The sequence below is a fragment of the Bufo bufo genome, chromosome 7 (genome assembly GCF_905171765.1).
Source record: "Bufo bufo chromosome 7, aBufBuf1.1, whole genome shotgun sequence".
NCBI classification, from domain to species: domain Eukaryota; kingdom Metazoa; phylum Chordata; class Amphibia; order Anura; family Bufonidae; genus Bufo; species Bufo bufo.
In genome coordinates this window covers 212652030-212675587 of record NC_053395.1, presented here as the reverse complement: position 1 = coordinate 212675587, position 23558 = coordinate 212652030, and the positions used below count along the sequence as shown (strand labels likewise).

General features: G+C 42.7%; 1 protein-coding gene across 1 annotated transcript in view; it reads right to left on the bottom strand.

Moving 5' to 3' along the window:
* LRP1B (LDL receptor related protein 1B) overlaps positions 1-23558 on the bottom strand; it is a 1344280-nt gene that overhangs the window by 122544 nt on the left and 1198178 nt on the right. The window contains exons 73-75 of the mRNA XM_040441523.1: positions 19280-19402; positions 17834-17976; positions 17457-17580 (exon numbers count right to left, since the gene is read on the bottom strand). Coding sequence (XP_040297457.1) covers positions 17457-17580; positions 17834-17976; positions 19280-19402 — 390 coding nt within the window. The remainder of the gene's footprint in view (positions 1-17456; positions 17581-17833; positions 17977-19279; positions 19403-23558) is intronic.

Genomic DNA, 23558 nt, shown 5'->3' with positions numbered 1-23558 from the left:
TGGACTTGAGTTCATTGGGTCCACCAAAGGAAATGATTCTAAGGTCCCATCCTTAATTTAGCCAAACCATAAATAAGAATTAATAGGTTATTCGTATTGAAAAGTAGACCTTAGCGGAAACTGATTGGCTTCAAAGTCAGCTCCAAATGGTGTTATCTTCTGCTGGACCCTAAGGTCCCATTATTGCACCAATGCCACAGGTCAGTTGGACCGTGGAATAAGGCTTCATAGATAACACTCAGGGGATTTAGCAGTACAAGTCTATGTGACAATAGAGGACCACTGATGATCGTTGTCCTGTCCAAAACACTGGGGTCAGGTATAGAGACTGAGGAACCGGATGAACAGCAGATAACTGGAAATAAAGGACACCTACTGTAGGAAGACCATCTGACCTGTGTTGTATTACAATTCCTTTGTCAGAAGGGAAGACGTACAGCCCAAGCCTACTCTTGGAAATGTATGATATATGCTGACCTAATATAATAATAGATTAATATATACAAAGTGGAAGATATGTTTTTATTAACAATTGATATTACACTAAATAAAAACTTCAGTATTTATCGACTGTGTCGTCTCAATCAATTTAATAAAAAATGTTGACGGTGGTGTGTATTCCCAAGTTGAAAGTTGGGGTTCCCTGACCATCACCTGTGAACGTGTTATCAAACCTGCATAAACACCATTTAGTGTCCAGCATTTTCTATGTAATAGAATTTTTTTTAATTTTGCGTGTCCACTGATTAGCACAAGTATAATTCCTACATATGAACTGAAAAGCAATATATTTCAATTTAATTGAGATTGGCTGGGCATGGAATGAACTCCCTCTTTGCATTCAGCCTTTAATTGCATTATTCCACGTCTCACTAACTTCATGCCTCCTTAGCATGCATTTTAAATAGTTGGTTTATATTACTATAAAAATGGTGGAATTTTGAAAAAAAATAAGGTAGATTGAGAGAATCAGGACATTTTTGAGTGGCAGTGGGGACTTGTGTTAGCTTAGAGGGTTCATATTTTCTGCAATATTTTTCATTCCTCCATTTTTGTTAGGAGGAATAGACACCTGCTCCCTATAGGGCATGTTTCATGCCCTGAAATCTGGAACCTTGATGCCTTGTGGCAAAAATAAATTCAAATTTCAACCAGACATTTTACATTTTTTTAAAATAAGTAGACAAGTAGAGTTGAGCGAACACCTGGATGTTCGGGTTCGACGAGTTCGGCCGAACTTTCGAAAAATGTTCGGGTTCGGGATCCGAACTCGACCCGAACTTCATCCCGAACCCGAACCCCATAGAAGTCAATGGGGACCCGAACTTTTGGGCACTAAAAAGGCTGTAAAACACACCCGGAAAGGGCTAGAGGGCTGCAAAAGGCAGCAAAATGTAGTTAAATCCCCTGCAAACAAATGTAGATAGGGAAATGATGAGTTAACATAAAATAAATAAAAATTAAACAATATTAATTGGAGTGAGGTCCCATAGCACAGAATCAGGCTTCAAGTCACCCACCAATGGAGAAGGTCACTTACTATTATTTTGACCACAGCACCCAGACAAAGGAGAGAGGTCCCACAGCAGAGAACCAGGCATCATATCACCCACCACAGGAGTAGGCCACCATTTAGTTACTTTGACCCCTACACCCAGACGGAGGAGAGAGGTTACACAGCAGAGAATCAGGCATTTAGATCACCCACCACAGGAGTAGGCCACCATTGAATCAGACCCCGGCAACCATGTCAGATGGCACAAGCATAAGCTTTATATCAATCAGCACAGGAGAAGGCGACTTTGACAGACTTTGACCCCTACACCCGGACGGAGGAGAGAGGTTTCAAAGCAGAGAATCAGGCATTTAGATCACCCACCACAGGAGTAGGCCCCAATTTAATGGGACCCCGGCAACCATGTCAGATGGCACAACCATCAGCTTCATATCAATCAGCACAGGAGAAGGCGACTTTGAAAGACTTTGACCCCTACACCCAGACGGAGGAGAGAGGTTTCACAGCAGAGAATCAGGCATTTAGATCACCCACCACAGGAGTAGGCCCCCATTGAATCAGACCCTGGCAACCATGTCAGATGGCACAACCATCAGCTTTATATCAATCAGCACAGGAGAAGGCGACTTTGAAAGACTTTGACCCCTACACCCAGATGGAGGAGAGAGGTTTCACAGCAGAGAATCAGGCATCATATCAACCACCACAGGAGAAGCCACCATTTAGTTACTTTGACCCCTGCACCCAGGAAGAGGAGAGAGGCACCACAGCACATATTCTGGCATCATATCAGCCACCACAGGAGAAGCCACCATTGAGTTACTTTGACCCCCGCACCCAGGAAGAGGAGAGAGGCACCACAGCACATATTCTGGCATCATATCAGCCACCACAGGAGAAGCCACCATTGAGTTACTTTGACCCCCGCACCCAGGAAGAGGAGAGAGGCACCACAGCACATATTCTGGCATCATATCAGCCACCACAGGAGAAGCCACCATTGAGTTACTTTGACCCCTGCACCCAGGAAGAGGAGAGAGGCCCCACAGCACATATTCTGGCATCATATCAGCCACCACAGGAGAAGCCACCATTTAGTTACTTTGACCCCTTTACCCAAACAGAGGAGAGAGGTTCCACATCAGAGAATCAGGCATCATATCAACCACCACAGGAGTAGGCCACAATTTAATGGGACCCCGGCAACCATGTCAGATGGCACAACCATCAGCTTCATATCAATCAGCACAGGAGAAGGCGACTTTGAAAGACTTTGACCCCTACACCCAGACGGAGGAGAGAGGTTTCACAGCAGAGAATCAGGCATTTAGATCACCCACCACAGGAGTAGGCCCCCATTGAATCAGACCCTGGCAACCATGTCAGATGGCACAACCATCAGCTTTATATCAATCAGCACAGGAGAAGCCACCATTGAGTTACTTTGACCCCTTCACACAGGAAGAGGAGAGAGGCCCCACAGCACATATTCTGGCATCATATCAGCCACCACAGGAGAAGCCACCATTGAGTTACTTTGACCCCCGCACCCAGGAAGAGGAGAGAGGCACCACAGCACATATTCTGGCATCATATCAGCCACCACAGGAGAAGCCACCATTGAGTTACTTTGACCCCTGCACCCAGGAAGAGGAGAGAGGCCCCACAGCACATATTCTGGCATCATACTAACCACCACAGGAGAAGCCACCATTGAGTTACTTTGACCCCTGCACCCAGGAAGAGGAGAGAGGCCCCACAGCACATATTCTGGCATCATATCAGCCACCACAGGAGAAGCCACCATTGAGTTACTTTGACCCCCGCACCCAGGAAGAGGAGAGAGGCACCACAGCACATATTCTGGCATCATATCAGCCACCACAGGAGAAGCCACCATTGAGTTACTTTGACCCCTGCACCCAGGAAGAGGAGAGAGGCCCCACAGCACATATTCTGGCATCATATCACACACCACAGGAGAAGGCCTCTTTCAGTGATTTAGGCCTTTGGACCCAGACAGAGGAGAGAGGTCAGAGATTAGCTTCATATCCCCCAGCACAGCAGAAGACCGCTTTATTTGACTTAGGCCTCAGCACCCAGACAGAAGACAGAGGTAGCATGGCAGAGGTTATGGCTTCATGTCACCCGTTAGTTTAACCGGCCACTTTCATCTGGTTAGGCCCCGGCGCCCAGACAGAGAAGAGTTTCATTCAACTGTGGGTTTCATAAAATTTGTATCAAATAAAGAAGTGGCCCGTAGCACAACAAGACATGTTTTAGGCAGTTAATAAGGACTACTCTGCACAAGGGAGGGACAGGTCCTGTGGGATCCATGCCTGGTTCATCTTTATGAAGGTCAGCTTGTCCACGTTGGCTGTGGACAGGCGGCTGCGCTTGTCAGTAATGCCGTGCTGAATACGCGTTCAGATAAAACGCTGGCCGCCGGGCAGGAAAGCACCTCCAAGGCATAACATGCTAACTCTGGCCACGTGGACAATTTCGAAACCCAGTAGTTGAATGGGGCCGAACCATCCGTCAGGATGTGGAGGGGTGTGCAGACATACTGTTCAACCATGTTAGTGAAATGCTGCCTCCTGCTAACACGTTCCGTATCAGGTGTCGGTGCAGATAGCTGTGGCGTGGAGACAAAACTTTTCCACATTTCTGCCATGCTAACCCTGCCCTCAGATGAGCTGGCCGTGACACAGCTGCGTTGGCGACCTCTTGCCACTCCTCTGCCTTCACCTTCCACCTGTTCCCCTGTGACATGTGGGAATGCTCTCAAGAGCGCCTCTATCAGCGTGCGCTTGTACTCGCGCATCTTACGGTCGCGCTCCAGTTCAGGAATTAAAGTGGGCACATTGTCTTTATACCGGGGATCCAGCAGGGTGGCCACCCAGTAGTCTGCACACGTTAAAACGTGGGCAACTCTGCTGTCGTTGCGCAGGCATTGGAGCATATATTCGCTCATGTGGGCCAGGCTACCCATGGGTAAGGACAAGCTGTCCTCTGTGGGAGGCGTATCGTCATCGTCCACCGTATCCCCCCAGCCACGCACCAGTGATGGGCCTGGGCTGCCACCCCGCTGTGAACTTGCGTCATCCTCGTCCCCCTCCACCTCCTCCTCCTCATCCTCCTCGTCCTCCAGTACAGTGCCTTGGCTGGCGACTTGTGAACCTGTCCTCTGCTGCTTAAACAAACCTCCCTCTGAGCCACTTCGAACAGACTGGCCCGAAAGTGTTAGAAACGAGCCCTCATCCTCCTCCTCCTCCTCCTCCACCTGGGCCACCTCCTCTAACATCATTGCCCTAAGTGTTTTCTCAAGGAGACATAGAAGTGGTATTGTAACGCTGATAACAGTGTCATCGCCACTGGCCATGTTGGTGGAGTACTCGAAACAGCGCAGCAGGGCACACAGGTCTCGCATGGAGGCCCAATCATTGGTGGTGAAGTGGTGCTGTTCGGCAGTACGACTGACGCGAGCGTGCTGCAGCTGAAACTCCACTATGGCCTGCTGCTGCTCGCACAGTCTCTCCAGCATGTGCAAGGTGGAGTTCCACCGGGTGGGCACGTCGCATATGAGGCGGTGAGCGGGAAGGCCGAAGTTCCGCTGTAGCGCAGACAGGCGAGCAGCGGCAGGATGTGAACGGCGGAAGCGCGCACAGACGGCCCGCACTTTATGCAGCAGCTCTGACATGTTGGGGTAGTGGTGAATGAACCTCTGCACCACCAAGTTCAGCACATGCGCCAGGCAAGGGATGTGCGTCAAACCGGCTAGTCCCAGAGCTGCCACGAGATTTCGCCCATTATCGCATACCACCAGGCCTGGCTTGAGGCCCACCGGCAGAAACCACTCGTCGGTCTGTTGTTCAATACCCCGCCACAACTCCTTTGCGCTGTGGGGCCTGTCCCCCAAACATATGAGTTTCAGAATGGCCTGCTGACGTTTACCCCGGGCTGTGCTGAAGTTGGTGGTGAAGGTGTGTGGCTGACCGGATGAGCTGGTGGAAGCAGTGGAGGAGGAAGCCGAGTAGGAGGAGGAGGCTACAGGAGGCAGAGAATGATGCCCTGCGATCCTAGGGGGCGGAAGGACGTGCGCCAAGGAACTGTCCGCCGGGGGCCCAGCCGCCACTACATTCATCCAGTGTGCAGTTAGTGAGATATAGCGTCCCTTGCCGTGCTTACTGGTCCACGTATCTGTGGTTAGGTGGACCTTGCCACAAATGGCGTTGCGCAGTGCACACTTGATTTTATCGGACACTTGCATGTGCAGGGAAGGCACGGCTGTCTTGGAGAAGTAGTGGCGGCTGGGAACCACATACTGCGGGACAGCCATGGCCATCAGCTGTTTGAAGCTGTCTGTGTCCACCAGCCGGAATGACAGCATTTCAAAGGCCAGCAGTTTAGAAATGCTGGCGTTCAGGCCAAGGGCTCGAGGGTGACTCGGGGGGAATTTGCGCTTCCTCTCTAAGGTTTGAGATATTGAGAGCTGAACGCTGCTGTGTGATATAGTGGAGACGCTAGTTGACGGTGGCGGTGGTGTCGGTGGCACATCCTCTGTTTGCTGCTCGGCAGGTGGCAACATTCCTCTCGAGGCGGAAGCCGAGGCAGCAGCGGTAGAGGGAGCAGGGGGAGCCTCAGCGAGTGCCTGGTTTTTAAGGTGTGTACCCCACTGCAGTTCATGCTTTGCATGTAGATGCCTGGTCATGCAGGTTGTGCTGAGGTTCAGAACGCCTCGCCTCAGGCTCTGATGGCAGAGCGTGCAAGTCACTCGGGTCTTGTCGGTAGGACATTGTTTAAAGAAGTGCCATGCCAGGGAACTCTTTGAAGCTGCCTTTGTGGGGCTGGCTCCCTGTTGGCGATGTCCAGTAGCAGGCGAACTCTGGGGGCGGCGGCTCGTCTGCTTTGGCCCCCTGCTCCCTCTTTGGCTTCGCTGTTGTCTCGGTCTCACCACTACCTCTTCCTCTGAACTGTGAAAGTCATCGCCACGACCTTCAGTCCATGTGGGGTCTAAGACCTCATCGTCCTCTGCATCGTCTTCCACCCAGTCTCCCTCCCTGACCTCCTCCTGTTCAGTCTGCACACTGCAAAAAGACGCGGCAGTGGGCACCTGTGTTTCGTCATCATCAGAGAGTCGGTGACTCTGCTGTGGTGGTATTCCCATGTCCTCTTCATCTGGAGACATAAGTGGTTGTGCGTCAGTGCATGGTATGTCTTCCTCCACTGGGGAAGGGCTAGGTGGACGCCCCTGGGAAACCCTGGAAGCAGAGTCTTCAAACAGAAGAAGAGACTGCTGCATAACTTGTGGCTCAGACCGTTTCCCTGATATGCTTGGGGGTGATGTGACAGACTGATGGGCTTGGTTTTCAGGTGCCACCTGTGCGCTTTCCGCAGAAGACTGGGTGGAAGACCATGTGGTGAACGTGCTGGAAGCACTGTCGGCCACCCAATCGATTAATGCCTGTACCTGCTCAGGCCTTACCATCCTAAGAGCGGCATTGGGCCCCACGAGATATTGCGGTACATTCTGCCGGCTAGTTGAGGGAGTTCGTTCCCTACTGTGTGCGCCTGGGGCCGAACGGCCACGTCCTCTACCAGCAACAGAGGCTCCACGGACACCACCACGACCGCGTCCTCGTCCCTTAATAGTATTTTTCTTCATTTTTCTTCATTGTTGCGATTCAACTCGCACCACAATGAAATATATTATTTTTTATAAGCAAAATCCCCTCACTGGAATACTTTCAGTCTTTTGACTGTATGGATTACAGATGGAATGACTGTTATATGTGAGTACCGCTTTCTTTGACAGATTCTAGTATGGGTACATATATGTTTTCCCAACCCCAGCACATTAGTTTGCTAATTCCAGATGTATGAAACGCAGGCCTAACTGTATCTAGTATATTGAACGCCAGATAAACTAACTTGGCCTTTTTTAAATAAATAAAAAATTCCCTCACTGGAATACTTTCAGTCTTTTGACTGTATGGATTACAGATGGAATGACTGTTATATGTGAGTACCGCTTTCTTTGACAGATTCTAGTATGGGTACATATATGTTTTCCCAACCCCAGCACATTAGTTTGCTAATTCCAGATGTATGAAACGCAGGCCTAACTGTATCTAGTATATTGAACGCCAGATAAACTAACTTGGCCTTTTTTAAATAAAAAAAAAATTCCCTCACTGGAATACTTTCAGTCTTTTGACTGTATGGATTACAGATGGAATGACTGTTATATGTGAGTACCGCTTTCTTTGACAGATTCTAGTATGGGTACATATATGTTTTCCCAACCCCAGCACATTAGTTTGCTAATTCCAGATGTATGAAACGCAGGCCTAACTGTATCTAGTATATTGAACGCCAGATAAACTAACTTGGCCTTTTTTAAATAAAAAAAAAATTCCCTCACTGGAATACTTTCAGTCTTTTGACTGTATGGATTACAGATGGAATGACTGTTATATGTGAGTACCGCTTTCTTTGACAGATTCTAGTATGGGTACATATATGTTTTCCCAACCCCAGCACATTAGTTTGCTAATTCCAGATGTATGAAACGCAGGCCTAACTGTATCTAGTATATTGAACGCCAGATAAACTAACTTGGCCTTTTTTAAATAAAAAAAAAATTCCCTGGAATACTTTATGGCTTTTCACTGTATGGATTACAGGTGGACTGGTATTAGTAGGGGTGACACAAGCACACCCAAGTCCCTGATGTAGGATTTCTATGGCACAGACCACTATTACAAGTGATTAATGGACGTTGGGAGAGATTGTGCTGCAGCACTAGTCCCAAGATGGCCGCCGCCTATCAGCCCAGTAACATGTGCCACAAAATGGTCTGCACAACCTTTAAAAAAAATAGCCTTGGACTGTGCTGCTAAATCGCTATTGGTCTGAATCCCAGGTGTAGATGTCTGACTTGTTTGGAGCTTTGGAATGCACACTGTGGCAGCTCCTGCTGCAGCACTGCAAGTCGCAAAATGGCGGCCGGCGGTCAGCCCAGGTACATGTGGATGGAAAAATCACTCTGGCCACTCTAAAAATAGCCAATCCCTATCAAAAAAGCAGCTCAGCTGCAGTTGTTCAGATGAATCACAGGTGGAGGAGAGAAATTTGCTTCCAGTTATTCAATTATCCCTGCCTATTCTCGCCCTAGCATCAGCTGCGTCTAACCCTGTTCTATTCACATCGGGAGTGAGCACGTCCCAACGTGCGCACAAGCTTATAAAGAGGCTGAGTCACATGCTGCACTTGGCCAATCACAGCCTTGCCAATAGTAGGCATGGCTGCGATGGCATCTTAGGGCAAGTAGTATGATGCATGTTGATTGGCTGCTTTGCAGCCTTTCAAAATGCGCCAAAATACATGCCGAACGACGAACCCGAACCCGAACTTTTACGAAAAAGTTCGGGTTCGGGTCCGTGTCACGAACACCCCAAAATTCGGTACGGACCCGAACTATGCTCGAACTGTTCGCTCAACACTATAGACAAGAGCTCCATACAGACATATGTAATACAATGAAATTTAGGGAACATAAACATAAATATCCAATCACATAGAAGCATGCTCCTTAGGGGCATTTAATGAGTCAAGTCACATATCCTGCTCACAATGCAACATAAAAATACAATGCATATGAACTTTTTTTCCATGCTTTCGCCTTACAAATTCTCAAACAAAGACTAAAAAAGAATAAATTGACACACGTTGTCTAATCTTCATTTATGAGGCTGTTTTTTAGGGTCATAAGATGAAATTTGGGCTAGGACTTTCGGCCATCTGAATGAGGCATCATGCAAAGTATGGGTTCTTCAAATCTGTGACTAACAATCTCACAATAAGGCTTCATGCACACGGCTATATCCATTTTATGGTCCACAAATTGCGGATCCACAAAACACGGACACAGGCCGTGTGCATCCCACATTTTCCTCTTGCGCAGGTTTTGCATTATGTTACAAATGCCTATTCTTGTCCGCAAAACAGTCAAGAATAGGACATTTTTTTTTATTTATTTTTTGCAGGGCCGTGGAATGGACTTATGGATGCAGTGCAACACACAATGTGCTGTCAGCATCCTTTGCAGTTCCATTGAAACAAATAGGTCCACATCCAATCGGCAAAAAATGTGGACTAAAAATACATGTGCATGCTGTCTAAAAGTGAATGTTTAAAGGGGTTGTCCCATTACTCCTATCCGCAAGATTGAGTATCCATATCTGATCGACAGGGGCCTGATCATTGGTACCTTGCCAATAACAAGAATGCTGGTCCTGTGCTCTCCCACTTAAAGTGAGCATTGGTCATGCATGTGCATTCCCGCTCCATTCTAAGGGACTGCCGGAGATAGTGGTGGACCCATTGGTTGGATCCCGGCCAATAAGACACTTATGTCCTACCCTGTGGATATGGCATAAGTCTTTGTAATAGGAAAACCCCTTTTACTCCAGCTGAGGGGTACCTTGACACGTCCTATATTCAGTTTTTTTTTTTTTCTATAAGGGTATTTTCACAAGTGAAGGATTTGTTTTATAGGGTTTTTGGTAGCAGAGAGGAAAGAATCGATTCTTAATGAGGTTGGGCCTGAATGCAAATTTGTAGTGATTCAATTCAGGTGAATGTTGGAAATAGAGAGAATTTTTTTTTTCAAGTAAGACACTAGACAAAAATATGAGTCCTTGGAGTCTACTGAGTATTATACACCAATTTTCAGGCCAATTGGAGAACTTTTGATAGTCTCGTTATCGGACCAGATTCTACCGATTTGGCCGAATTGAACCTCTAGTAACAAGTACATGAATTTCTGTAAGCCTGTTTCAGATGTGACCCATTCAGTCACCACAAATTTCCCACTTGTAACTATAGCCTAATACTGGCTATAACTTAGGATTGGAAAAAGGTAAGAAATACAATGTAGATAAACTAAAATAATGGGCGAGCACACTACATTTGTATCATCCAGTGCATAAAATTTAATTAAATCCAATAAATGAACACGTGGTAGAGTTAAAATAAGTCACACACTAAAATAAAATACAATAAAATACTAAAAACAATACGCTTGGATAAATACACTTGAATAAAAACCGCAGATAGATGGGATGGTTTACACAATAGGTAAAGTCCAATTAATGATATATGGAGCAAAGTGACATCAGAAAGTCCATTAGAATCGATATCTCTAATTCTCCTAGCCAGGAGATCTTAGTCACAAGTCTATTGTATAATCAGTACACCAGGAATGTGTGCTGGTGTTGTAGCTCCAATATGGAGAGAGTGTCCTCTTACAATCTCTGGCCGACTGCTTAGAATAAACTCCTATATAGAACCTTCGGTGTTGATATTTGTGCACCAATTGGCTGTATAATGTTGCAAAGTCCCGTAGTCACTGTGGGTATAGCAACTAGTAAATACAGTGCTTCTTACCTCCCTCGTGGTGGACAGATTGTTTCCAGCGTGAGTCGGGCGACGCGGGATATTGCCGGCGTCTGGCTTCGTTCAGCTGCAGCTGACTTACCCGAAGTCTCACGAGATTTCTAAACGGGATTTCGTCCAGCACGACAGGGAGGACACAGTGAGTCTCCAATATGTTCTTAGTTATTGGAATCCTTCAATTTCATTTACAGCATGGCCATGCTAGTGGAGGTGCTTTGATTACAGGTATGCGATCCGGCCCATACGCGTTTCGGGAACTCCCCTTCCCTTCATCAGTGGTGCCGCATCACCTGTGAGCCTCCACCTTTTATATCTTAGATAGCACCAAAATATGGATCACTGGATTGTTTCTTCTCAAATGCAAGACATGTGATTTTTTATATACATGCAGTTGATAGACATCTCCTTGGATACTTATGCGTTTTTCACATCATTTTTGTTTACACATAATAAATAGTATTAGTGGCATATGAAGATTAATCAATTTAAAACGCCAACTGTTAGTCACTAGATCTCTTCTTCTAAAGGTCTGCCAGCGTCTTATATATATATATGCGTTTTTTGTGCATGCGGTTTTGATGCGTTTTTTTGCAACACATGCGTTTTATGGCTCTATTTGTTCCTTCAATCAATATGAACAGAAGTGTGTAGACAAAATTTATACTAAAGACTGCATATCAAATTTATGCGATATTAAAGTGAAAGTGCATTTTTGTTCAAAAATTAAGATATTCTATTAATAAATACTCTATTTATACATAGGCCTTTGTATTACATTCCAATTGTCTACACATAATAAATAGTATAAGTTGCATATAAAAATTATTCAATTTAAAATGCCAACTGTGGGTCACTGGATATCTTCTTCCAAAGAGGTCTGCATTCGTTTTATATGTATATATGCATTTTTTATGCATGCGGTTTTGATGCGTTTTTTTACAACACATGCGTTTTTTAGCTCTATTTGTTCCTTCAATCAATATGAACAGAAGTATCTGAACAAAATTTATACTAAAGACTGCATATCAAAATTATGCGATATTAGAATAAAACTGCATTTATATTTCAAAATTAGAATGTTCTATTAATAAATACCCTATTTATACATAGGCCTTTGTGTTAAAAAGTTAAGATGGGACTTCATAATTATAAAAGTATATAAATATATAGAATGATATTAACGAATAGACTAGTTCATATAAATTCATAAGGATCCGTGGTCGGAACATCCAACCTTGAGGTAGCCTTCCAATATACTTATTTGTAGGCAGGGATCTATGTAGATGGTATATGGCTGGAGGCCCCCATCCGAGTCCACGACGCAGTGCCGAGGATCGGCCAAACTGCGGCGTGTGAGTCAGACTGGGGGCATCCAGCCTACAAGAACCCAAATAGTTCCAGTTCTGCATTTAGACCCGCTGGTATCATTGATCCAAACTCGTATATCCGTCTAGATTCTAGTTTTGACATCTGTTTAATATAATTTCCTCCTCGCCAGTGTCTATCCACCTTCTCCAGTGCCATGAAGATCAGTTGTGAAGGGTCTTTGTTATGGACGTCCCTATAATGTTTAGACAGACAATGTTTATCGTAGCCCTTCCTTATATTGGCTATGTGTTCTGCCAATCTAGTTTTCATTGGACGTTTGGTTCTTCCTATATACTGTCTTTTACATGGACACTGGATCAGGTAGATGACACCGGCGGTATTGCATGTGAGGCATTCTTTTATTTCCCATTTGTACGTGTTTTGGGTGGAAGAAATAGTGGTTGTTTTCCTGGGGGTTGGGTTTAACTTACAGGCCATACATTTGCCACATTTGAAGAAACCGGTAAGTTTCATCCAGGTCCCCATAATTGTATTCTCTTTATTTATCAGTTTAACTGGTTTAATAGAAGGAGCTACCTTTAGGCCTAAATTCGGTGCTCTAGTAAATGTCAGAGATGGTGTGGTTGGTAAAAGATGGCCTATCACCCTATCTCCCAGGATATGATGCCAATGTGTTTTAATTATTTTCTGCATTTTTTTATGATTATTATTGAAAGGGAGAACAATTCTAGTATTTATTACTGTATTTTCCGGTTCTATCCCAGTCTTAGACTCTTTGTCAATAAAGAATGTTCGTCTATTAAGATTCCTTGTCCTCTCCAATGCTATATCTAAAATTTTCTCAGGGTACTGTTTGTCCAAAAATTGACTCTTCATTTTTTCCGCCTCTATCTCAAAATCTTCGTCATATGTACAATTTCTTCTAATTCTGCGAAACTGGCCGAACGGGACATTAGTTAGCCAGCTAGGCAGGTGACAACTGGAAAACTGTATAAAGCTATTTTTTGATGTAGACTTGGAGAATGTTTTACATATGTATTTCCTATCCACCTGTTTGATTTTTATATCTAAAAATTCTGTTTCATCTTTAATATTCGAGGTAAATTTCAAGTTTAGTTGGTTCTGATTAAGATCCAACAGAAATACTTCCAATTCCTCCTTACTACCTTTCCAAACAAAAATAATATCATCTATATCTCGTTTCATTACAGAGGGGATTAATTATATCCTAACCCATAATTACTTTTATTTCGAGGGTAATTATTACCTCCAGAAGTGTGGGACCGCCATGGGAACCAGATTCGCCCCAAGTTATGCTAATTTATTTTTGGCAGAATGGGAAACCCAATTCATCATACCCAAACTTGGGGCGGATCTGGTCCTATGGCGAAGGTTCATAGATGATATTATTTTTGTTTGGAAAGGTAGTAAGGAGGAATTGGAAGTATTTCTGTTGGATCTTAATCAGAACCAACTAAACTTGAAATTTACCTCGAATATTAAAGATGAAACAGAATTTTTAGATATAAAAATCAAACAGGTGGATAGGAAATACATATGTAAAACATTCTCCAAGTCTACATCAAAAAATAGCTTTATACAGTTTTCCAGTTGTCACCTGCCTAGCTGGCTAACTAATGTCCCGTTCGGCCAGTTTCGCAGAATTAGAAGAAATTGTACATATGACGAAGATTTTGAGATAGAGGCGGAAAAAATGAAGAGTCAATTTTTGGACAAACAGTACCCTGAGAAAATTTTAGATATAGCATTGGAGAGGACAAGGAATCTTAATAGACGAACATTCTTTATTGACAAAGAGTCTAAGACTGGGATAGAACCGGAAAATACAGTAATAAATACTAGAATTGTTCTCCCTTTCAATAATAATCATAAAAAAATGCAGAAAATAATTAAAACACATTGGCATCATATCCTGGGAGATAGGGTGATAGGCCATCTTTTACCAACCACACCATCTCTGACATTTACTAGAGCACCGAATTTAGGCCTAAAGGTAGCTCCTTCTATTAAACCAGTTAAACTGATAAATAAAGAGAATACAATTATGGGGACCTGGATGAAACTTACCGGTTTCTTCAAATGTGGCAAATGTATGGCCTGTAAGTTAAACCCAACCCCCAGGAAAACAACCACTATTTCTTCCACCCAAAACACGTACAAATGGGAAATAAAAGAATGCCTCACATGCAATACCGCCGGTGTCATCTACCTGATCCAGTGTCCATGTAAAAGACAGTATATAGGAAGAACCAAACGTCCAATGAAAACTAGATTGGCAGAACACGTAGCCAATATAAGGAAGGGCTACGATAAACATTGTCTGTCTAAACATTATAGGGACGTCCATAACAAAGACCCTTCACAACTGATCTTCATGGCACTGGAGAAGGTGGATAGACACTGGCGAGGAGGAAATTATATTAAACAGATGTCAAAACTAGAATCTAGACGGATATACGAGTTTGGATCAATGATACCAGCGGGTCTAAATGCAGAACTGGAACTATTTGGGTTCTTGTAGGCTGGATGCCCCCAGTCTGACTCACACGCCGCAGTTTGGCCGATCCTCGGCACTGCGTCGTGGACTCGGATGGGGGCCTCCAGCCATATACCATCTACATAGATCCCTGCCTACAAATAAGTATATTGGAAGGCTACCTCAAGGTTGGATGTTCCGACCACGGATCCTTATGAATTTATATGAACTAGTCTATTCGTTAATATCATTCTATATATTTATATACTTTTATAATTATGAAGTCCCATCTTAACTTTTTAACACAAAGGCCTATGTATAAATAGGGTATTTATTAATAGAACATTCTAATTTTGAAATATAAATGCAGTTTTATTCTAATATCGCATAATTTTGATATGCAGTCTTTAGTATAAATTTTGTTCAGATACTTCTGTTCATATTGATTGAAGGAACAAATAGAGCTAAAAAACGCATGTGTTGTAAAAAAACGCATCAAAACCGCATGCATAAAAAATGCATATATACATATAAAACGAATGCAGACCTCTTTGGAAGAAGATATCCAGTGACCCACAGTTGGCATTTTAAATTGAATAATTTTTATATGCAACTTATACTATTTATTATGTGTAGACAATTGGAATGTAATACAAAGGCCTATGTATAAATAGAGTATTTATTAATAGAATATCTTAATTTTTGAACAAAAATGCACTTTCACTTTAATATTGCATAAATTTGATATGCAGTCTTTAGTATAAATTTTGTCTACACACTTCTGTTCATATTGATTGAAGGAACAAATAGAGCCATAAAACGCATGTGTTGCAAAAAAACGCATCAAAACCGCATGCACAAAAAACGCATATATATATATAAGACGCTGGCAGACCTTTAGAAGAAGAGATCTAGTGACTAACAGTTGGCGTTTTAAATTGATTAATCTTCATATGCCACTAATACTATTTATTATGTGTAAACAAAAATGATGTGAAAAACGCATAAGTATCCAAGGAGATGTCTATCAACTGCATGTATATAAAAAATCACATGTCTTGCATTTGAGAAGAAACAATCCAGTGATCCATATTTTGGTGCTATCTAAGATATAAAAGGTGGAGGCTCACAGGTGATGCGGCACCACTGATGAAGGGAAGGGGAGTTCCCGAAACGCGTATGGGCCGGATCGCATACCTGTAATCAAAGCACCTCCACTAGCATGGCCATGCTGTAAATGAAATTGAAGGATTCCAATAACTAAGAACATATTGGAGACTCACTGTGTCCTCCCTGTCGTGCTGGACGAAATCCCGTTTAGAAATCTCGTGAGACTTCGGGTAAGTCAGCTGCAGCTGAACGAAGCCAGACGCCGGCAATATCCCGCGTCGCCCGACTCACGCTGGAAACAATCTGTCCACCACGAGGGAGGTAAGAAGCACTGTATTTACTAGTTGCTATACCCACAGTGACTACGGGACTTTGCAACATTATACAGCCAATTGGTGCACAAATATCAACACCGAAGGTTCTATATAGGAGTTTATTCTAAGCAGTCGGCCAGAGATTGTAAGAGGACACTCTCTCCATATTGGAGCTACAACACCAGCACACATTCCTGGTGTACTGATTATACAATAGACTTGTGACTAAGATCTCCTGGCTAGGAGAATTAGAGATATCGATTCTAATGGACTTTCTGATGTCACTTTGCTCCATATATCATTAATTGGACTTTACCTATTGTGTAAACCATCCCATCTATCTGCGGTTTTTATTCAAGTGTATTTATCCAAGCGTATTGTTTTTAGTATTTTATTGTATTTTATTTTAGTGTGTGACTTATTTTAACTCTACCACGTGTTCATTTATTGGATTTAATTAAATTTTATGCACTGGATGATACAAATGTAGTGTGCTCGCCCATTATTTTAGTTTATCTACATTACCCTTTGAGGGTGGGTGTCCCTCACATTTGGGCTAGCAGCACCTGTTCCACATTTCCGTCTTGAGTGAGCCACCATTTTACTGTCGGTTTAAGAAATACAATGTATTCCCAAAATGAAAAATTTCTTTACGCAGGGGCATGTGTCAGGTTCTACTTGGAGCCCATTGATTGCTGGGTGGATAAGGTCTATGTGCCAAGCCTAGAGTACGATAGAGTGATGGTCCATGTAAACCTGGTGTTGGATGAAAATAGTAAAATAATATTCAAAGATGACAATACAATGCAATCAATTCTGTCCAAATATTACACATAAAAAATATACTTTTTGCAAAAATTGTAAAACAAGTAAAATGAATACTTTAAAGAATTGTAAAAATGTATGAAGCAACATGGCTGTTGTCTATGGGTTTTGTTTTGCATGACAGCTTTGCTCTGTTAAAGTGAATGGAGCTGAGCTGCAATACCCCACTCAACCTGTTGGCAGGAGTAGGGATATTTTTGAAAAAACAGGCAATTTTTTTTTAAAAACTTTATGATCCCCTAAACATTTGTTTTACTCTTTTTATTGTTTCTTGCCCACAGACATACTATCTTTCTAGTGCCCGTACAGGCTGTGGTATAGTTCGAGCCAAGTGGCAACCCAGGTGACATTTCCAAGCCAACAAGGCTGCCCCATGGAAACTGTTTTCCCAAAGTAAAAAATGCACCTGTTTTGCATCCTCTTTCATCGCTGCCATCTCCGCAGTCATCGAACTGGTCACACTGCAGATCAGACGCCACACACTTCTTATTATTGCAGGTAAATTCATCCTTCTTGCAAGGTTTCACTTTCTGCCTTGTTCCTACCAACATTTTACATAAACAAAATAAATCACAATTAGCGTTACGCCCTCATTAAAATGCGTCCGGCGTGTAGAGCCACTGACCAAGAAGCAGAAAGGTTCCTCATGCGTTTCAAATATAATTGTTTCAGCACCTAATTTATAGCGTGCATAAACTTTCAATTAAGACTTCAATTAAGGTCAATTATGTTTTTTTTACTGAAGGTTCCTCTCAAATTACATTAATTTAGTCCCTGAGCCACATAGGGTAAATTCCACGTACCACAGTGAGCCTCATCGGAGTTATCTCCGCACTCATCCAGTTCATTACAAATCTGTTCCATCCTTAGGCACACGCGGTTATTATGACATCGGAAAGGTCTTGTCGATGGGCATGGAAATTTGACTTAGAAACAAAAATATCACATAGACAAGGTCAATAATAGAAAACGTTTAACATAATATTATAACATTATTCACATTAAAGTATTGGCCACCCTTTGCATGTGTGTGTGTGGGATTTTGGTAATCCCACCTCCTGACCAGACCTGCAAAAGGGAAGCATACTTACCAGCTCCCTTGTGCTGGGTCCCGGCTCCATCCTTCCCTGTTCTAAGCTGCCTCAGCCAATGTCAACATCCGCTCTGAGACAACTGTGTCCATCCAGCTCCCCTTGGATCAGGTCATTTGGTCACATGATGCAAGGAGGGGGTCACAGGATTAGCTGCAGCAGTGTCAAAGTAGATGTTGACAGCAGGGGACTCAAGCAAGGCAGCCGAGGATGAGGAGCGAAGGAGCTGGGACCCAGTGAGAGGAACAGATAAGTATGCTTCCCTTTTGCAGGCATAGTGAGGAGGGGAGTTTGCCAAATAAAACAAAAGGCGGCCAACCCCTTTAAAGTGGTTGTTTAAAACATAAACGCATCCCCTATCCAAAGAATAGGGGATAAATAGTGTATTAATTTGGCTCTGACCACTGAGAGCCGCACCGATCTTTAGAATAGGGGTCCCAATTTCTGAAAATGAAGAGAGTGGCAGTCGACCATATGCAGTAATTAAAGAAGAGATGCTCCAGAATTTTTATTTCATGAGGAAAGTGAGTAATTACTAAAAGAGACATGTCAGGAGATCTTTCTATAGATTGCTGATGGAGGTCAATCTTTTCAAATACAAATTGCCAGCAAGCAAGACTCAAAATATCATGTATGCTACCTTATAGATGGGTGTTAACAATGACCAATAATTGTGAATATTTGCAGAGGTTCCCTTGCTCAGGGATAAAGGTAGCATACAGGTAATCGGACAACTGAATGCAGAATTTGCAGAACATTGGTGGAGAGGATGATTTCTGTTAATTTTTTCTTTAATAGAGGTGTAGAGGTGGACACTTGGATGCCCATATTGCCATTTGGCTCAAGTTTTTACAGGCCAAATTGACCAGACATTGGCAGATCAATCCCATGAGGACAATGACCAGAATTACTACCTACTTGAAATGTCACCTCATAAAACCTCATCCAATGATGAAAGCTGAAGAAACCTTTCTTGCACAATGTGCTACAACGTTCCTCTGATAAATACTCCAATAGTCCAAATGCCCATATACCGCAAGCCAGACTGGGCACCACCAACGAGGCAGCAGCAATAAAATACATTATGTTATATGTTGGCTTAGTAGACATTGGTTGCTTAGGAATATAAATATCATACCACACATTTCAGGCACTTCATCAGAGTTATCTCCACAGTCATCTTCTCCATCGCAAAGCCATAGACGCAGCTTACATAGGGTGTTATTGCACAGGAACTCATCTGCTCGGCATATATTTTCCCCTTAAAGAGAAATGCCATTTGGTAATTCCAGAATAAATACCAAGTAATGAGACACAGCTACACACTCTGGTCAACATACTGCATAAGGTTCCTTCCAGAGATGAGTTAATCGATTATTTAGAATTAAAATTTGATGTGATTCCTTAGAATCAGAATTTCTTGAGAAAAAATGTAGACAAATTTTTATTCTAAAAATGAAACACATATTGGATTTCATGGTTTATTTAGACCAAAATCAAATTTAAAGAAATTTGCTCATCTCTAGTTCCTTATTAGAAATCATCTCAATTCCTTTCAGGGTACATGAATACATAAAAACATATATGGTTGTATGTAGCTGTGGCTGCTATGGAATCCACAGACAAATGGTAAGCCATCATAGAAGGAGGCAACCTCAATCACTACAGGTCTGAATACTCTAAACCCGATTTCCACAAAAAGCGCAATATGGCCACTTTTCTCTACTTCTAGATTGACAGGCGAGATGATAAGCCAGGAATCTGGCCCTGTCGATCAAGCAGGAGATGGAGGGGCTGGAAGAGGAAGCAGGAGGAGCAAGGATGCAAAAAGGTGCTCATGCCAGCCCTCAATGCACTTAACTGCTCATTTGCATAGAATGAAGCCAGAAAGAAGCAATGAATTACCAAGTAAAAGGTATCAATAAATTCAGCTGAGCTAGCCCTACAAGGCATTGTGCCTGGTTTTTAGTGACTCCCTTTAAAGGTGTTATCTGGAAATTGAAAAGTTGTTCTTTCAGTTATTAGTTGCTTCTTGTTTTGTAATTTCCACTAGTTATTTAAACCTGTATGTTACAGTGGAAAATTATTGATGTCATACATAAGGTAAAGACTTTACCCCAAAGTGCATAGACATTTAAAAGTCTGAGGACTGTCTATGACCAACCTTATTCTTTGTAAATCAGGCCATACACCTTTCAATAGCTTTTGGCAAACGTTAATTCGGCTAAAGGTTATATTACTCCTATCCTATCCTGTCATACACATTTGTTCTTGGTTTGGCCGAGTGTGAATATGTTCTGGGAGTAAGCCACTCTTAGACAACTCTAACAGCAGTGTATCTCCCATGAGAACAAATAATTGGTTATCCTGGAAATTTAACATGCCCAATCCTTTTTTCAAATCTCCAACATCTGCTGAATTAACATTGCCCAAACATCTAATACATATTGGATTGTTGGGAAAGCACTTGAAATTAATTGGTTCAACCAACCTTAGTGTGTCCACATGAAGATGTGTCCAATACTATAACTGGCATAAAAAGTCACAAAATCTGTCACACATTGTTGCAAAATGTGCAACTTTTTAGCTTTCCCCAACACCCTTACCACTTTTACAAAAAAGGAGCTGAATGTGGGTGGGAGAAGACAGGCTAAGGGTGAGTCATGAGAGGCCCAATTCATTTAACAACATGTGTACCAGAAAACTGGTGCAAATTACACCAAAAATGCACTTCAGCTCTTGGCTGGAGGGGATTTCAGTTCAAATTTCTGAGGACAAAAAAATGAGTGCAACGGTCGATATGGCCTCTAAATTAGAACTGTGCATATGAGGGAACTTGTATCTACTTAATATCTGTATAGATGTTCTATACTATGAAGCAATTATAGTGGAGCTGCACTAGGCGCAACTGAATGATACACCAACCTGCCGATTAATTTGCTCCATAAGCATATCTTTACTGCAATCCAGTCTACTTGTCAGCCCAAGGAGCAAGAACATGGCTTATGTTCATTACTTTCATGCCAATTACTGGTGTTGAGTTTTGGTCAGCCTAGATAATGTGGAGTAAGCAGGATTTCATTTTACATATTACAACTGTTGGCTATAGAAGAAGAGTGCTAATTTCTGCCATGTGTGGACTTACCCATAGCGGGTACCTTGAAATTAGACTAAAGGACCCCTTTTCTGGTGATAAGTTGTCTCAAGAACTACAAAGCAATGCCTTGTCTGAAGAAAGGCACATGTCCATGAGCTGATTATCATAGATCTGGCTCTTGAAACCCCAGGTGATCAGCTTACACTGGGTCGCTATGTACACTGGGTGGCTATGTAATACACTCTTTCTTAGCAACTCTCTGCTCTGGGCAGAAGTCTAAGTTGAAGGTCCTGGGCCCTGATGTAAAGGCTGTTACAGGCTCCTCCCTGACCATTTTCCACACTTGATACTGGTGTCTTCCTAAGTAGCAGAGGAACCATTGGAACCCCCTAAGCACCAGGGTCCATGTGAGATGGCTGCTGTACATCTGTACCCCATGGCTAACCGGCTAACAAAGGAGGTCCTTAACAGAAGACTCCCGTCTATCATGTCCATATGCTCTAATAGCCCCTTTAATCCACTAATAAAAAATCCTGACAACCTCCGTTAGTAACTTTTGATGTATTCAGTTGGCACTTTTTATATAAGATACCTTCTGAGGCAAAATCACTTACATTTGAACAATGGCCATCTCAGAATATAAGAGCAGTCATTACTGCTAAAACAACTTTATTTTGGATGAAAACCTGAGATCATTAAATGTCAGGCAAGCACAGCTGTTCAGCTGCATTGTGGAATTCATTCGGCTGCCCCGACGGCTATATTTACAATGAATGGCAGTTGTGTCGTTTGGTATAATGAAAAACTGTGGGATGATTTTCATTCTTGTGAAATTTACGGTGAATGGATTTAGAAATATTATTTATTCAGCATAGCTTATGTGATGTTGTTTATTGAAGTAAAATCTCTTGAGTTTTTATATACCTTCTTTTTTTTTAGTCATTTGGCTTTTAATGTTAGATCAATGTACTCTTTTGTTTTGTGAAACCATAGGCCGCGGCACTCTGAGCCTTAAGTTATTCTTTTTACAAGGGCTCGGGAGCAATTGAGTATATTTTCGACACCGTCGGTGGCAGCCAACAAGTGTTATTTTATTGCAGCTGGCAAAGACGTATAGAGGTGAAGGTTTTTCTTCTTTTTCCATAATATTCCATTTTGTTTGCTTTGTTAGAGTGTATGAAATGGAAATGGGGAACCGACAATGGTGTATAGAACACCAAGGACTCTTACTATACAGAATAATGCTGCAGTGAACTCAATGGCTCACCCTGACTGGTGTCAAGTCAACAATATAGTTGGAGTGATTTATAACAAATTTATTAAATGACACATGACACTTAATAAATTAGGTTCACCTGGAGGTGTCTAATAGTCAGAAAAATAAATGTATGCCTGTTATGAACCATGGTCATGTGATTGCTGGGGACGGGTAACTGCACTAGCTGCTATGTCGGGAATTACACGAGCTGCAGAACCAGATCAGCTATGAAATGAGGCTCAACAGCTTTGTAAAAATACTAAAAACACTATCACTTGTCCACGCTGCAATTTCTAGCTTCATATATTTTAGTTTCACATTGTGGTAGTAACTGTTAACCCATTCATGACTACAAGTCAGGACTTTAAAGATGGTACCCAGTCAGGAGCTGTGTGGTAATCATATTGTATACAGCAGACACCGGGAGGCATTGTTCATGATTGGCGATTACACCGATCACAGACATTTTACTGCTCAGATGCCATGGTCAATCGCAACCACGACATCTGAGCAGTCTTTTCCCAGGAGCATTGCACTCTCAGGGCTCGAAAGGCTCCCCCACGCTGAGATCAAGGGAGCTTAAGTTGCTATGGCAGCCATAGGGTAAGCTAGGCAGAGGTACTAAAGCCTGCCCTTAAGTGCCGGTGACATCATAAGGCGCCTCTGCCTAGCAGTGTGAAAATATAAACAAACAAGCCGTTGTCCTGCGAGATCCAGTGCAAGGAAAGGGATCGTGGCCAGATGGATGAAAATGGGGATATATCAGGGTTCAGCTCTGAACTCGGACAACCTCTTTAACTGATCAATGAGGATGCTGAGAGTTGGTCCCCCACCCATGTGATATTGATGGCCTAATCTAAGCCATTTAGCTTGACATGGTAATGTTAAGCAGTTTATAGAGGTTGTCTGGGACTTTGATACTCAAAGTCCCAGACAACCTCTATAAACTGCTTAACATTACCATGTCAAGCTAAATGGCTTGGGGGAGAAAATAAAATATTGTTGAATGTTATTTTATAAATTATATTCATAATAATTGTTGTTCGTTAGTTTTCTTTATTT